The sequence below is a fragment of the Zalophus californianus genome, chromosome 1, assembly GCF_009762305.2.
Source record: "Zalophus californianus isolate mZalCal1 chromosome 1, mZalCal1.pri.v2, whole genome shotgun sequence".
Lineage (NCBI taxonomy): Eukaryota > Metazoa > Chordata > Mammalia > Carnivora > Otariidae > Zalophus > Zalophus californianus.
Window position 1 is genome coordinate 1,199,370 of NC_045595.1, and position 16,831 is coordinate 1,216,200.

Genomic DNA, 16,831 nt, shown 5'->3' on the forward strand with positions numbered 1-16,831 from the left:
ATTTTCCCCACTTTAACAAGGGGAGGCGGGGTCTTGGCACATTCAGCAAAGAAGACAATGGAGTCCAGGTGAGCCTAGACGATGCAGAGTCTGAAAACAGACCCACGCACTCAAGAGCCCAGCATGTGATAAAGACACAGCCCGGTCAGTAGGGGCAAGAGTGGCTTCCGTGGGAAATGGAGTCGGGGTAACCTATTTGGAAAAGCAGTTTGGGTTCCCACCACACTCCTTCCCAAAAGCACTTTCCAAAATTAGACCAAAAATTTAAATATATATTTAAAAAAGAAACCATTACACTTCAAGAAAAACACATCAAATGTTTTATAATCTTGGAGTAAATATTTCTGAGCATGACACAAAATGCAGAAGCCATAAATGAAAAAAGCTAATAATGACTAATAATGATTTTAAATGCTTAGCAAAAATAATATGAATTTTTTTAGAAATCGAAGGAAAAAAAAAAACACAGTCCAAGTCAAAAAACAAATTATAGACTGGGGGAAAAACGATTTTAACAGGAAATGGGCTAATTTCCTTAATACGTAAAGTGCTCCTAGTAAACAATAACACCAACAACCCAATGGAAAACGGTTGAAGAATATGAAACACAAATGGCTTTTAAATACGTACATGTTTATAATAAATACAGACTTTCCCATTTTGAAATGATTGTATGAGTGGTAAAAATAACATAAAAATAAATCTGACAGGGGCGCCTGGGTGGCTCAGTCGTTAGCCGTCTGCCTTAGGCTCAGGCACTGGGGTCTGGCAGCACGGAGTTCGCTGTCTGGCCGGGGCGCACCCGTGTCCAGAGGCTATCTGAGCACCAAGGGAGCCCAGGGCATAAGCCCCACCGGGGTCCCAGGACTTCTCTGGGAGCAAATTGGCCTGAGCCATTTCCCTTGTAAGTGGAGACAACGGGGAAGCCTGCTTCTCCCTCTCCCACTCCCCCTGCTTGTGTTCTCTCTCTCGCTGTGTCTCTGTCAAATAAATAAAAAATCTTAAAATAAATACATAAATAAATAAATCTGACAAAACTATTGATATGTTTCATTTCACTTCTAGGAAACACAAGTAAGCTACAATGAAATACTATTTTACCCCTACCAGATCTGCAAAATCAGGCATCAGGGGCGGAGGACACTAGGCCCCTCCTTCCTTCCTTGGTGGGAGGCAATTTGGTATGACCTGTTAAAGAGATCAGGCACACATTTAGAGACCTATGAAAAGCACGTCGACCTATCACTCCTGCACTAAAGAATTTAGCCTACGGAAATAGTCCTACTTGGATACAAAGACATTTGTACAAGCATAATCAACCTAGTATTGCTTGTTACAAAAAGACTAGAAAGAACCTAAATTTCTACCAAGAGGAAACAATAAATATAGTACTAAGACAATATGGTGCAGCAATTAGAACGAATGACCCAGATCTCTGCGTCAGAACGGGGAGAGCACTCTCCAGGCTATGTTGACTAAAAGGATCCCAGGTAAAGGGAGCAAAGTTTTGTGTAAACACATCAGATGTATATGCATAGATTTTCTTTGTTGACACAGGAGAAACTGCCCCAGGAGAGGGGAGCCAGGCCTTGGAGGTCAGGGGTGGGAAGGATGCCAAGTCTTCCCCCAACACCCTTCCAGACTCCAAATTTTTTACTCTGTGTATCTGAAAACATTTTTGTTCCAATTCTAAACAAGTTGTTTTCAACTTACTGCATTTGTGGAGCTCTGGCCCTGATGGGGTCAAAAGAACATGCTCTGTGACAAGGGCAGCAGGGGGAGGGTGGGGTGTGCTTTGGGGAAGAAACACTGTAGCAACAGACCCGTTGAGAAACATTAGCCATGTTGGGGTCATCTGCACAAGGCCAGGATGTAGGAAGGGCCTGTCAGCCACAACGCCCAGCCTGTGCAAAGGCCCTGTGGTGGGGAGGGCAGATGAGAGCTAGGCCCGTAGACATTCTCTACCCTACTGAGTACACATCTCGCGTGTACTCAGTTTTGCTTCTTCGCGTCCGTTAGTATCAGAAAAGACCCTAGACTCCCAGCAAGAGGGGCACGTGGGGCTCGGGAGGGACGAGGCACCTGCAGCAGGCTCCACTGCCCATCCCCAGGCCAGGGCACTTTGCTGTGTTAGACAAGGACCGGCCGGACCCCCCAAGCCCAGGGGCGGGGTTTGTCCGGACAGCAAGCCTCGCGGGAGGGGCGTCCTCGCGCGGTCCCGCGGGCGGGCCCCCACCCCCGTCACCGTGACAGCGGCGGCACGGCCCCGCGGCCCGCTCCCTAGGTGCCTCGCGAGCATTCCAAGTCCCCTGCGCACCAGGCCGAAGTTCCAGCCGCGAGCAACGGAAAGCCCCGCGGGGCAAAGCCCCGCTCGCTGTCCACGCCGACACCGATGTCTGCGCTGGGCCCGGACCCTGCGGGCCGGGAGGTCGAGGTGCGCAAGGAAGAGGCGGGCGCCGGGCGGGCTGCCGGCGTCCGAGCTGCAGCCCCTTACCGCCTCCTCCGGGGTCCGGCCGGCCGCGGGGGCGGCCGCCGCCTTAGCGCGCGGAATCCGCCACTTCCGCTTCCGCCCAGACGGCGCCCCCTCCGCGTCGTCCCCGCCCCCAGAACGAAGCACCGCCCTCTCTTAAGGGGGCCGCGGAACCCAGGAAGCCTCGGGCTGGGGGGCGGAAGTAGCTCTGGGTCTTGGCCTCCCCACCGCCTGCTGCAGCAACACGGGCTCAGTCGCCACGGACGACAGGCCACTCGTCTCCGAGGCCCTTCTCGCTCTGGGGCGGCACAGCGGACACTCCAGGGGTTGGTGGTGAGGTCCTGGGAGACCCTGGCTCAGCCTTGCCTTCAATGGCACCCCGGGGCGACACGCTCCGATGGCCCCAAGGCGGGAGTGCTCCCTGTACCCCAGTCCCAGCCCCCTTTCCTGGGGAGACCCCGCTGGGCCTTTGGACCGGTCAGGGCCAGGGTGGGCTCCCTTGGCTCTCTGTGCAAGGGACGGGGGTGAGGACACAGGCGGGACAGCTAAGTCAGCCCAGCGACCGCACAGCACCTCCCAGACCTTGCGTCCTTATCTACCACATGGGAGCGGAAGGGGCCCCGGCCCCAGAGCAGAGGGAGCCCACCACATGGGATCAAGCCGGCAAGGGTCCTGGGTTCAAATGCTGCCTACCCCTCCGTCACCACCCAACCAGTAGCCTCAAGGGGTGGGACTCCGGATGGGACCCAAACCCACCCCCCCCTTCCACAGGGACAGCGGCCTGACCCCTGCATTTGTGCCAAAATGTCCTGGGAGTTTGGGGGCGAAGCCCCGCCCCCTCGTCCAACTCACTGGGCCCTGAGAGAGCATGCATGAACCACGAAAGGGAGAAGAACCCTAAAATTTTAAATCTTTAATTTGTTTTCACGTTTTTCCTTCTTTTTGCTTCCAAAAGGAAAGGAGAACATAGCTCCGCGCCTGTACATCGTCCACGGCCCCTGGGCTGGGGCAGGTCCTGGCCCCGGCCCCCTACCCTCCAGCTGCCTCGGAGGACTGGGGTGCCCGGGGGGGTTCACATGCAGCCCCCCGCCAGGGCGGGGGCGAGGTCCAGGCGCCGCCTTATTGCTGAAGTCCCCGCACGGCTCAGGGCTAGGCTAGGCGCGCTGGCTGGGCAGCTCCTGGGAGATGAAGCGGCGGAGGCGCTCCAAGTACTGGCTGTAGAGCTCGATGTCGTTGTGCCCGGCGCCCTCCACCCACAGCGGCTCCACGGCCTTGGGGCAGCGCTCATAGAGCGCCAGCCCGTGGGAGAAGTCGATTACTTCGTCCTCCGTGCCGTGGATGATGAGCACCGGTGACGTGATCTTGGACACCTTCTCGATGCTGTAGGGCAGGGCACGTCAAGGCTGGGAGCAGCGTCCCGCCCCGCAGAAGCCCCACCCCTGGCCTCCCGCCACGGCCACCCCCATCCATCCCTCTCTCACTTGGGGAACGCATCGAAGCAGTAGGTCTTCTTGGTGTCAGGGAAGGCAACGCGCATGCCTGAGGTGAGCGGAGAGTGCAGCACCACGGCAGCGCACTCATAGCGAGAGGCCAGGTCCACGGTGGGCACCGTGCCGATGCTCTGCCCGTACAGGATGATGCTGTCCGGGCTGATGCCGTACCTGGCAGTGGGGCAGGGTCAGCCACAGCTGGCAGCAGCCATGGCAGTACTCACACCCCTGCTACCCCGCCCCCCTGGGGCAGTCCCCCACTCTCCCTGCGCAGCCTCCAGGCAATGGAGAGTGCCCCTACTCACCATCCCTGTCCCCCAACAATGAGCAAGTCTGCTCAGTAAGGAGGCAGGGCCTGGGCATGTGTGCAGAGGCCTGGCCCAGCTGCAGCCCCACCTGGCCCTGACCCCGTTTCAGCAACAGTATCAAACTGGATCACAGGTATGGGGTGCCCCTGGTGAGGGCCCCAAGGCCATGCTTAGGCTTCTGGGGGGCAGGGCAGTCCTGGGGCCTCTCCTGCTCCGCCCCTCACCAAACCCCTATCCCCCCCACACACTTCACCAGGGACACACCCAGTCCTGGGAGCACAGGCAGGGAACCTGTCTTCCTCCCGGCATCACCCAACCCCTCGGCCACGAGAAATCCTGGTAGCTGTGTCCCCTGATTTTATCAGCCAGTTTACAGCCCCTCGGTGGCTAGCATGCCCAGTTCGGCGCTTAGTACTACACAGGTGAGCGGGAACGGTGGCTCCTGTGTGGAGGTGGGCACCACCTCCCATGCCCAGGTCCCAGCCCTGCCCCCCACCTCCTCTAGCACCCCACCCTCCCCCTAGCACAACTGACCCAGCCCCAAGCCAGTTCCAGAGCCTCCAAGTGCCCATCCCCATCTGCACGGGGACACACTAGCCACCCTCCCCGGGCGGAAGGCCCCCGTGACTCTCCTCCCGCAAACCTGGGTCCTGGTACACCAAGGGGGTACTGCTCTGCATCTCAGCTGTGCACCCTACCCAGGCGGCAAGACTCCACCTCCCCGTCTACCCAGGGGCCGTCCACACCTGTCTCTGTCCTGGCAGCACTCCAGCTCACAACGGCCTGGCCTCACCCCTACCACCTTGGCCGCCACCCCTCAGCCTGCTCCCCACGCCATTTCGGCCACCACTGCGCCGAGCACCCATCCAGCCCTAACCCTCGGACATCTCCAGCTGGAAAAACACGCCAGGTGCCAGATGGAGCAACAATTCTTCCCCAGACCTCCCCAGCCCCTGGTCACCACTCGGGCCCAAGCCTCCTGCCCCCCCCCCCCCACTGACCCTTTCCCTGAGGGGCTGGGTCTCTGGAAGACAGTGCCGGGAGCAGGACAAATGGTGGAATGGAGAGAGCTCGGAGCCCTCACCCCAGAGCGGGGTGTGATCTGCCGGCCACCCCCAGCCGGCAGGAACAGCAGGAAGGGCTGAGAAAGCCAAGGGCAGCTCGTACCTGCACCGCGCCACCCAGGATGGGTCCCCAGTGCCAGGGTGGTGCCAGGGGACCCCACTCCTGGGGCCTGTGGCCCGGACTGCCTGGTGCATCACTTCGGCAACCAGGGTCCCCACCTCCCCAGGGCAAGCTGACTTTGGTCCCTATAGGAACGGGTGGGGCGGGGCGGCCAGGCAGGGCTGAGATGGGGCAGCCCCAAGAAGGCAGTAGGCAGGGCACCACCTCCAGGAGGGTCAGAGTCAGTCAGGGTGGTCTCCTTCCAGAGGATTCTTTGGATTCTCAGACACCAAGCAAGTGTGCTTCAGTGAGCAAGCGGTAGGGTGGGAAGGGGGCTGCCCAGGAGCTGGATGAGCAGCACTGTGAGGGTCCAGGGAGGGAGGCGTGGCCCAGACCTCGGTGGCCCTGAGTCAAGCACACAGGTATGCGCTGGGGGCCCACACCCAGGGAGGACCTAGCCTCTGCTTGTTAGCCTCCCACTGGCCCCCAGGGCTGTGCTAGACACCAAGCTGCCGGACAGAACCCTCCAGGCCCAGAGGAGCCCTGCCCCCAAGAGGAGACCACAGTCCATGGCCACTCATGCCTCACAGGCCAGCCGTGAGAACATGACCAAAGCAGCTCCACTCTACCCTGCAAATCAAATGCTCCCTTGCTGCAGGACTCTCAGTCTTCACACAGCCTGCACACACCACCTCCTATGCTTGCATCCTCCATCCACCCAGTAGAGGCGGAGCCTCCACTCCCCCAGGGACAGCCCCAGCCCATCCACACCCCTGCCAGGCAAGGGGTTCCCAGAAGGAGAGGAGGGGCCCACACCCAGGGAGAAGAGGGCCCACCCCACCTCCCGGCACATCAAGCATGCCTGTCACACCAAGGGGACACCCAGTGTGGCCTTTGATGGCTCCCTCTCCTACAGGCCACCCACCAGGACCCAGGGAGACTGGCCTGAGTCCCTGGGCGGTCACCCCCCACCCCACCACAAAGCTCACCGGGTGCGCAGCGCCTGCCAGGCGGCATCAATGTCCGCGTACAGGTTCTTCTCGGAGGGCTTGCCCGAGCTGATGCCATAGCCCGAGTAGTCGTAGGAGAAGATGTTGCAGTTGATGCGCGTGCCCAGGCCGATGTAGAAGCTGCTCATCTGGCCCAGGTCCACCGCGTTGCCGTGGGAGAAGAGAACCGTGTACCTAGGGCGGGGAGGGAGGGAGGACAGGTCAGAGGGCCCCCCAACCACCACGGACAAGAGTAGTGAGGGAGACAGGCCACCGCTGCCACCAAGAGCCCGGCTCCTGCTGGCTGTGCAGTCTTGGGCAGGGGACAGCCGGCAGAGCCTCAGACGTCCCCTCTGTGAAGGGGGACCGCTAGAACCATCGGTTGCAGTCTCAGCACAGGGTGGACTCACAGTGCAAGCTAAGCGAGCACAGTGACCGCCATGGGTATTCCCCCTGGGCAGCAGCTGTCTCTCCTCTGGAATCGCTCCTTTTAGAGGGACTCTTGACAGCCCAAGGATGGCACACACATATGCCTGCAGCTTGGAACCTTCCGGAGAATGAGGCAGCAGCACCCACCCTTGCCCCCACAAATGAATAAAGCCCCCTACTCACAGCACCTCTTCCCACTCTCAGAGAACATGACCCCAGCACTCATTTCTGCCCTGCAAGGCTGCTGGCAGATCAGGACCTGCCCTAGGCCACACCGACAGGCTGGATCCTGGCCAATCGACTCCTACAATCTTCTTCCTCCAGCACCCCTGGGCCCCAGCCTAGCTAAAAGGTAAACACTTGCCCTTTGAACTCAGACCTGGAGTAAGAACCCCACCTATTCTAAAGGCAGAAACACCTGGAAGGCCCCACCTCTTTCCCACTGCTGTACTCAGGGAAGAGCTGCACCTCCAGGCCCCAAGGACACCCTGGTAAGGAGGAGTCAGACTTGGCCTCAGACACCTGCCAGGACTCGGGTGCCCTGGCCCCAAAGCGAACGCCAAGGCCTCACTGAGCACCAAGCACCCAGGAGCCCTTCCCTGGGCAGGTGAGCACCGAGACCCTGAAGCAGGCAGCCCCTCATCAAGCAGGTGTGACATGGCCACTCAGAACCACCTCCCCGTGCCTCGGGACACTTCTCAGCAAGACAGGACTACAGTCAGAGGGACACCCGGCATTTAGGGCTCAGGGCAGTCCCACGTGGCCTCGGGTGGAATGAGGTCTGCTCTTGGTGGGTGTGATCTGCCACCCCTTTGGCAAGGCAAATCCCCAGGGCACCTGCACTGCCAGACGGGCTCTCACCCGGGCTCTGGCCCTCCGGGGAGACCTCTGACAAGAAATGAGAGGCCTATCCTGCACCAGGAGCCTCCCAGGTCTCCCTTACTTGGTCCTTCCAGCCCCTCCAAACAGTGTCCGGGCCCCATCCCAGTTCCGTCCGAAAGGCTCACCTGGCGCTGGGCACACAACGCACGTACATGCAGGAGATGCGGTTGCCCCGGCTGCTCTTGGTCAGGAAGACCTCGACGGTGTCCAGCTCACGCTGGCCATACTGGAAATCAGCCCGCTCCATCAGCTGGAGCTTCCAGCGCCCAGGGGTGCCGGCAGAGGTCCGCAGGGTCCCCGAAGGAGCGGCCCCGGCTCCACCAGGCCCCGGCTCGGGCTCGGGCACCAGCGAGTAGGTAGGCTCTGGCGGCAGGAAGGCGAGCTTGGCAGCAATGCGGCCGGGGCAGGGCGGGCAGCAGAAGAGGCAGCAGAGCTCGCTCACTGACAGGCCGTTCATGGCGGGCGCCAGGCCCCAGGGTGGGCCTCGCGTGGCAGGGGAGGGGTGGGGGTGCTCTGAGACGCGGGCAGGGGGGAGGGCAACCCCCAGCCACCGCCCCAGACGAGAGCCCCCTTAGGAGGCCGCAGCCCAGCCCCATCGTGGTCCAAGCTGAGCCCTCGGGAGCCTCACAGACTTGCGTCTCCATGTTGTGCAGAGGGCAGCCCTGCAGGGGAAAAGAGAGAGGTGGGGTTCCCTCGGGGTTCCGCTGGGAGGCAGGTGACCCAATCTCATCCATACCAAGCTTCCTGGCCTTCCTCACAGCCCAGTCCACCCTCTTCTGCCCAAACTGCTCCACCCTCCATCCCATGGACCTGTGGGCCCAACTCGTCATCCATAGAATTCAGGTACCTCCCAAGGGACTTTGTGGGACCCAAAGCAGACCAGACCAGCATGTGCTATACCCTTCCTCAGCGCGCAGTCACCAACTCTTGCCATGTAAGCCTCCACCTGTCAGCCCAGCCTTGGCCTGCAGGCTGTGCTGGGCGATCAGACCCCTGGCTCACCCCAGCTGTCCCCCCCCACAGCCCCTGCTCTGGGCTCACACATACCCTGTCACCCTCCCTACGCCTCTGTCCACACAGCTGGCCCAGACCCTCCCCCCAGCCCATCTCCGTGCTATCCAAGGAGTCATCAGCCACCCCCAGGTGACACAAAGCAGCCAAGGGAGGGACAGACTGCTGCCTGGAGAGACCTGGGAGCATGCTCCAGGGGGCCAGGCCTTGCGGGGCAGGACTGCACTGTCCAGAGGCAGGGGACATACAACAAACAAAGGCTCTGGTAACAAAAGCAGGATACATCTAGAGGCTGAGCTGGGACAATGGCTCTCCCCTGTGCTCGGGGCCAGGCTGGGGGGAGGGGACCCTGGAGCCTGAAGGAGTTCCTGCTTCAGCTCTACCAACTTAGGGCTCTGTGGCCTTGGGCAAGGCTCACTCGCTCCCTGGGCCTCTGTCTCCTCACTTACCAGTGAAGACACCTCTCACCTCCCAGGAGGAGTAAATGAGAGAACCAGGCAGTGGACAGGGCATGGGGTAGGGGGAGGGGGGAACGACTCAGAGACACACACAGAACACGTCACACGGACTGCAGCTAAATCGCTAGAGCAACTCAATACCACACGGCGCTGCCAACACAGGCACTGAAAGAAATCCGAAGGTTTGAGAAAGACCTAACCGCGCAGCAGGCCTTTCCTTACAGACCGGGCCGAGGGAGAGATGTTCACAGCTCGGTGGTAGAGCACCCTGGTACGTGCAGATTTGGGGCCAGAGCATTTGCAAACCACTGGGCCAGGGACACAGATGCAGAGCAGAGCAGGCTGAGGTCCTGGACACACCTGCCCCCTGCGGACCTGTTATCTGCCACCAAGGGCTGGAGAGAGCCACAGCCTGCCTTTGCCCAGATTTGGGGCACACAGGGGGGAGTGGGCGGGAGCTGTGAAAGCCACGGCGTCCCTGAACTTGCAGAACTCTCCGGCGGGATGCGCACTGCACGCGCAGTATTAACTATTATTCTCGTTTTCAGATGCAGGAGAGTTTGCCCCCCAGGACACTGGGCAACACGGGGGCACATTTTGGGTTGTGACGAACGGGGAAGGATGTCCCGGCACTGAATGGGTGGAGGCCAGGGATGCCAATGGACACTCTACAGAGCACAGGATGCCCTCCCCTTCGACATATTCTCAGAGATCCAGATCCACACCTCCCCACTGCTGCTGGGGAGGCAGAGAGGGGCTGGCGTTTGCACATCCGGTGAATATCGGTTTCGAGAGGAAGGCCTGGTTGAGAGCCAGGTGGGCAGGTAGGAGCCCCCCGGCAACTGAGGAAATGAAGGGGCACACCCAGGTGGACAAGCCCCACTGCCCAAGCCAGAAACACGGATGTCATCCTTGACTCCTCCCTCCACTGGGGTCTGATAGGTCTTCCTCCAACCAGCACCTAGGTCCTCGTGCTGGCCACCTTTCACCTGGGACACTGCACTGCCTGGTTGCTTGCTGCCCACCCCACACCACTCCGCCCGGCAGCCACACTCCTCTCCCAGCACAAACCCAAGCACACCGTCTTTCTTCTGGATGCCCCTGGCCTCCCGCTATTTTCAGGCGAGAAATTGAACCCCTGCCATAGCCTCTCAAGGGCCAACCTCTGCAGCCTCACTCACCGTGTACCCCACCGTGTACCCCACTCCCCTCGATCTCCCCAGACAAGCGCCAGAGTCCACGCCGTTGCCCTGCCAGGGACCCCCCTCCCCCAATCTCACTAGATTGCCCCTTATCCTGTCCACCCTTTGGATCTCCCTTCCAGCGCCCTTGGAGAGGCCTTCCAAACCAGGTCAAGACGCCCCATGCTCTCACAGTTCCGCCTGTCTCCACAGCACTCACCACAGCTTGTATTTACATGTTTAACCAACCCCCCACCCGCTCCCCACCCCCAGGACAATCAAAAGAGAAACTCCATGAGGACAGCACAGCTCTCTGCTCTTGCTCAGTAAACACTGGCAAAACGAATGAGCAAATGACAAGAGGTAAAGACAAACGGGGGAAGCTACAGAGTCTGCCAGGCTCGACAGGGAAGGAGGACAGTCTCCTCTTGGGCCACACATACCTGGACCTCCCTCGTGCCATTTATGAGTGTCACTGAGTGAGCCCTGAGAGGGGGCCTCCGACCGGGCAGCGCACACCCACTGCCTCACTCAGTGGACACAAACCCCTGGCACCCAGTGCCCCAGCAGTTCCGTCCACAAGTGCACACTGGGCACTCTGCGGCCAGGCCCCCCCCCCCCCCCCGCCAGGCCCAGTGAGGGCTGCTGGTGTTCTAAGGACCTGCAAGGAACCAAGGAACTGCAATATCCAGGACGACCTAAATACGAACGATGGCCACGGCACCTCACCCAGCAGCCAGTCGGGGTGGGAAAGCTGCCTGGAAGAAGGTGCAGTCTGAAAGGTGCAAAGTGACCGGGTCACAGGGAACAGGGCAGAGCAAAACTCCAGAGGTGACGGGGAGTGCCAGGAACTGCGGGTCTCCCACTTGAGTGGACAAGGGAAGAGGTGACCAGAGGGGTCCCAGAGGGCGCCAGGGTTGGGTCAGGCCGCGCCCGTAAGCCCTGCTGCAGAGTTTGGACTCCATCCTGGAGGAGTCCTGGGCCGAGCATAGACACCACGGGTTAGGGGCTGCGGTGTGTTCCCTGGCTGCAACCTGGAGATCCAACGGGAGCGGAGACCGGGGCGCCCACCCCGGTGTCCCAGGCGGCCGGAAGACGCCTGCGAAGGGGCAGCGGCGTCCGGGAGACGTTTGGGAAGCAGGGCTCCGCCATGGGATGCTGCGGCGGGCCCGGGTGTCGGGCCGGGGGGGTGGTCGGCGGCCGGGGGCGTGGGCAGTCCCCGACTCGGACGGCGCTCGCCCCGGGGTGAGGGGAGCGCGTCACCTGGAGGGCGCCCACCCTTCGTCGGAGAACTCAAAGAACCGGGGACAGGGCTCCGCCGGGGTCGGAACGCTGGCCCGCGATGCCCGGCCTGGCCCGCGGGTCCTACAGCCCGGACCGCGGCCTCCCCAGGAGTGAAGGCTCTCGGGGGCGTCCCACCTGGCTGTCCCGGCCTCGCGGGCAGGCCCAGCTCCCCAAACCGCCGCGGGTGGCACTGAGGTCGCCCCGCGCCGCCGCGCTAGCCCCTGCTCGGCACTCACCGCCGCGGCCCGCGCCCGCCGGCCCCGGGGCCGCGCTCCATGGCTCCCGGCCGCCCGCCCGTGCGTCCGTTGGTCCCTCGGCGCCCCGGCCCGGCCTCCTGCGCCGCCGCCGCCGTCGCCGCCGCCGCCGCACCCCCACGGGCGGAAATGAGCCTCGATCCCGCCACCGCCCCGGAAGTGACGAAAGACGCGCGCGGGGGCCCAGGGGCTGCGGACAGACGCTGGCGCTGCGTGCGCCCGGGGACCGGGAGGCGGGGTTGTGCGCGGGGTGGGCGTGTCCGGGTTGTGGTTGGCGGAGCCGGGCTTAAGGGAGGAGCTGACTCGCTGGTGGGGCGGGGCAGGCCGGGGTGGGCGGGGCCGGCTACTGTGGGCGGGCGTGGCGGGGTGCGCGGGGCCGAGCTCCGGATTGCAGCCCTGGTTTTGCGCAGAGATACAGCCATTCATTCGTTCTTTCACTCGTTCCAGGGCCAGAGCTAGCGGGAGGCGAGTGAGGCACTCTCTTTGGAAGCAAAATTTACAGAGGCGCCATAAAACTCAGTCATCGGGATAAAAATGTTAATGCACTATCAAAAAAGAAAGGAAATTTTATTGGAACGGGTGAGGAGAGGAAGGCAAGGTCGTGCAGGTGCAGGGTCGGATCCTACCTTTTCCAAAATCTTGATATTTTGCTTATCATGGATTATTTTGCATTAATTTTGGCTTTTTAAATATCGCGTTAAAATACTATGAATCAGGGGCGCCTGGGTGGCTCAGTCGTTAAGTGTCTGCCTTTGGCTCGGGTCGTGGTCCCAGGGTCCTGGGATCGAGCCCCACATCGGGCTCCCTGCTCAGTGGGAAGCCTGCTTCTCCCTCCCCCGCTCCCCCTGCTTGTGTTCCCTCTCTCGCTGTGTCTCTTTCTGTCAAATAAATAAATAGAATTTAAAAAAATAAAACAAAACACTACGAATCTTTGCAGCTGAACTTTTGGTCCCTTAAATTTTGTGCCTTTGGGGAGTGCCTCACACTCCTCACCCTAGTCCAGGCTCAGCTCACACTGAAAGGAGGGAGCAGAACATTACACGAGGAAGGAACAAGAGATAGGGTTGGCCACAAAAGAGAGCGTGGCAGGAGCTCACTGATGAACCTCTGTTGAGACAGTGCTCAGGACAGGCCTGCAGAAGAGGTGACAGGGACAGAGCAGACCAGGCCCCCACCCTGCCTCGAATTTCCCCTGGCCTGCATGCCTTTTCCACCCCATGCCTGCAGCCCCAGCCCACACTCCTCCCCCAGGGAGTCTAATCTTCAGTTTTGTTTACAGAGATAAGCTTCCCCTGCTCTCCCCCAGGGCCCCAGTCCTCCTGACAGAGGCCAGGAGAGGACCTGGGTTCAGGAGTGGAGACTGCCCGGGGTGGTTTCCTGAGGTTTCCTCTGGCCACCTCCCCCAGCTGCATGCCAGGAGGCTGTCCAGGGGGGCTCTGCCCCCCTGCCCCCCTGCCCACGTGCCTCCCTCAAGGCTCCCAGTGTCAGCTAAAGTGCTTCTGAGCGCCAAAGGTCACAACCATGCCAGACTCCTGCCAATTTCCTTGATTTCCTCATGACTTCTTTGAGCGGGAAGAGGCCTGTCCACAGCCTCCCTCCCTGGCCCTCCTTCCTCTCCAGACTCTGCTCCCCAGGACAACACAGGCAGATATCAGAGAAAGAGGGGTGGGCCCAGGAGGTAGATCGAGGTGAGCCTCGATCCCCATCCACGTGCAGTTAGCCCAGCCTTACTGAGCTCCCTCCACTGACCAGAGAAAACTCTGCCAAGATAAAAGCACTGCTGTAGGGCTGCCCGTGTTTCAGGACAGTCACTTGCCTTTTCCTCCCTTCCCAAAGGTCCTGGATGGTCCTGCTGCTAGCCCACTTTTCCTACTCTTCTCCCCTTGCTCTCTCTGCCCCAGCCATGCTAGCCTTCCCAAGCTTGTTCCTACCTCAGGGCCTTTGCACTAGCCATGCCTCCTGCCTGCAGTGCCCTGTCCCCAGATAGCCCCGGGGCCAGCACCTCCTCACCTTCAGGCCCCTGCTCAAATCACCTCTTCAGAGAGCCCCTGCCTCCGGACCACCCCCAGCCAGAGTCCCTGCCACAGGCACCCCTGTGCCATCACCCTCTTTATTGCCATCATAGGACTTCCATCTCCAATCACTGTATTGGGTTGTTTCCTTGTTTACCAACTGTCTTCCCCATATTCCATGAACTCCTTGGGGCAGTGGCCCAGGCTTTCGTCCACCACGTTCCCAACTGTCCCCCATGATGTCTGACAAATGGATGGATGCCTGACACATGGCATGAGGATGATTCCCCAACACATAGGACAGTCTTTGTGACGGTGGATGGCAGCTTCGTGACCTCAGGCGGTCCTGGACCTGTGTTTCTCCCTCTCTCCTGACCTGAGACACTTAGCCTACGTGGAAGATAACAGGCCACAGGAATCTAGGGTCTTAAAAATGCTCCCACCCTGGAGCTGTGAATTCTAGCCACATGCCGTCCACGGTGGAAGCAGCATGTGCCACATGGCTACTTAAATTCAAATGAATTGATTAAAAGTAAAGTTTAGAATTCAGGTCTCCAGTTGCAAGGGACCATTTCAGGTTTTCAAGAGTCACACGGGGGCTGGTAGCTCCTAGATGATACAGATGGAGAATGTGTCCATCATCCAGAAAGTTCTAGAAGCATCGGCCTAGCCAGTGAGCTCCAAGAGGAAAGGCACCTGCATCTGTTTCATTCCCTGTTGTGTTTCCAGCGTTTCTAGGTCAAGGTTTAACATTCAGTAGGGACTCAATAAATGTTGATGGAGGGAGGGAGGGGGGTGGGGAAAGAATTCTCCTTCTAGGGATCTAAGCAAACAATATGGAATGAGGCCGGCAAGTTCTGTCCGAAGCTGTCTGTCCCTGTGTTGTCTCTATTTGTGGAAAACGGAAAAACATCCTCAAAGTGCAGCGACAGGAAACCGAATAAAGAGACTGTGGTCGACTTGGCAAAAAACAAACAAACAAAACTGCAGCCCTGTGGTACAGAGACCAGTACAAAGCCCTTTGGGTTTTGGTTTTAGTTAGTTTGTTTGTTTGTTTTAAAGACTTTTTTTTTTTTTTTTAAGTAACCTCTATACCCAACGTGGGACTCAAACTCATGGCCCCAAGATCAACAGTAGCATGCTCTCCCTACTGAGCCGGCCAGGCGCCCCTGTTTGTTTGTTTTTAATGTTTTACTTTTATTTGTTTTCATAGGAAATATATTTTTGTGGTTCAAAATTAAAAGGGTCTGAAAGACAGTGCATAAAATGTCCTGCTCCCGGTCCCGTTCCCCAGGAAAAGGATGATCCCATCCCAAGGCAGCCATTATTCCCAGCTGCTCCTGTTTCTATGTTGAGAAACCCATGCATCTGTATGCACCTGAGAGCAGATGCAAGAGATTTCCCCGCCTTTTAAAAGCTTTGAATACACATAGTAGCTTTTAACAAACACTGCACAGGTGGTCACTTCTGCCCGGGTCCAGCTGTAATCGTCTCCCGCAACCCCCAGGCCAGCCCCCCGCTTGTACACTCCATGCCCTCTTGATGGACACATACGTTATTTCTGACTGTGGCCAGAACCCAACCGGCATATGGGACATCACCCACTCAAGGGCGGGGACCCGCAGGGACGATTCCTGGAAGCAGAGGATTCTAATGAGACGGTCTACTGCTGTGTCTAGGGAACGAAGCACCCATAGGTGCCCCTGTGAGAAAACCCCCCACAGTGAGAATGGGCAGGGTGCAGGGAGCTGAGTTTGCCGGTGACTGTTTTCTGCTCTTCACCTTTGGATGCGTCTTCTGAGTTTATTTGGGGCTTGCTTGGCTTCAGTGCTTCACTGTTATGATCAGGCAGAGGCTGAAATAAAACCAAATAGCTTAAAGAAGACTGACTGTTAGAAATTAATGTTTCTGCCTCTTGGTGTCTGCCCGAGAGTGAGAGGTACTCGAACAGGTGCACCTGCACCTGCTACAAAAGGAAGGACCCTGACGTCTGCCACAACGTGGACGGGCCCCGAGGACACCGGGCTCAGCGAGAGGAGCCAGACCCAGAAGGACACATCCCGCAGGAGGACACATCCCGCAGGAGGACCCCACTCCCAGGAGGTCCCCAGAGGAGTCCCGTCCACACAGACAGAGAGGAGAGGGTGGGAGCCGGGGCTGGGGCAGGGGGTGGGGACAGAGTCTCCGTGGGGGGAGACGGAACGTTCTGGAGACGGAGGGTGGGGTGGCTGCAGGACCGTGGGAGTGGGCTTCACGCCGGGGAGCTGTGCACTTAGAGATGGCTAAACAGTAAATTTTATGTTACGTGTATTTTACCACAATAAAATAGATAAATACAAGTTTATGAAACCACAAGGTATGGGGACAGCCCCAGGGCTCGGGACAGCACCAACTTTGGGGGACTGAGACCTGTGTAGTCACCCAGAGCCTCAAGCTCCGAAGAGCCCCTCCCATGGGTTACTGCTCTGTGGCCGTTGTCTTGAAATTCCTAATAATTTTTGAACAAGGGGCCCTGTATTTTCATTTTCAACTGGGATCTGCAAATTATATGGCCCCTCCTGGTTTGCAAAACGGACCGGGAAACCCAAGTTCAGGGTCTGGGACCCTGGGGTTGGTGGAGAAACACCCCAACTTGCAAGTCTGTCTTTACCCCACCCTAGGAGGAGAGAGTGAGACCCAGTCAGGAAGTGGGCTCCTGACAGGGTGAGGAAGGAAGTGGGGGGCATCTTAAAATAGCCCCACTGGCCCCGCAGACTGGGGGTGGGGAGGGCAGGGAGGACGGCGCTGGAGGCGGCCAGCGGCGGGAGGCCTGGGACTGTCACCCAGGAAGGCCTTCCTGGGGACCCAGCCCTCTCCTCTCTACTCAGCCGGACCCCTCACCCCTCGCCTACCTGCCCCC

The 16,831-nt window shown here is 59.3% G+C and overlaps 1 protein-coding gene across 1 annotated transcript; it reads right to left on the reverse strand.

Moving 5' to 3' along the window:
* Nucleotides 1-3,368: 3,368 nt before the first annotated feature.
* ABHD17A (abhydrolase domain containing 17A, depalmitoylase) lies at nucleotides 3,369-12,039 on the reverse strand. Its single transcript, XM_027587442.1, has 5 exons — nucleotides 11,903-12,039; nucleotides 7,858-8,394; nucleotides 6,422-6,616; nucleotides 3,952-4,131; nucleotides 3,369-3,850 (listed from the first exon to the last, which is right to left on the reverse strand). Exons 2-5 carry the CDS (start codon nucleotides 8,187-8,189, stop codon nucleotides 3,625-3,627), a joined length of 933 nt encoding a protein of 310 aa, XP_027443243.1. The 5' UTR covers nucleotides 8,190-8,394; nucleotides 11,903-12,039; the 3' UTR covers nucleotides 3,369-3,624.
* Between the last annotated feature and the right edge of the window lie 4,792 nt (nucleotides 12,040-16,831).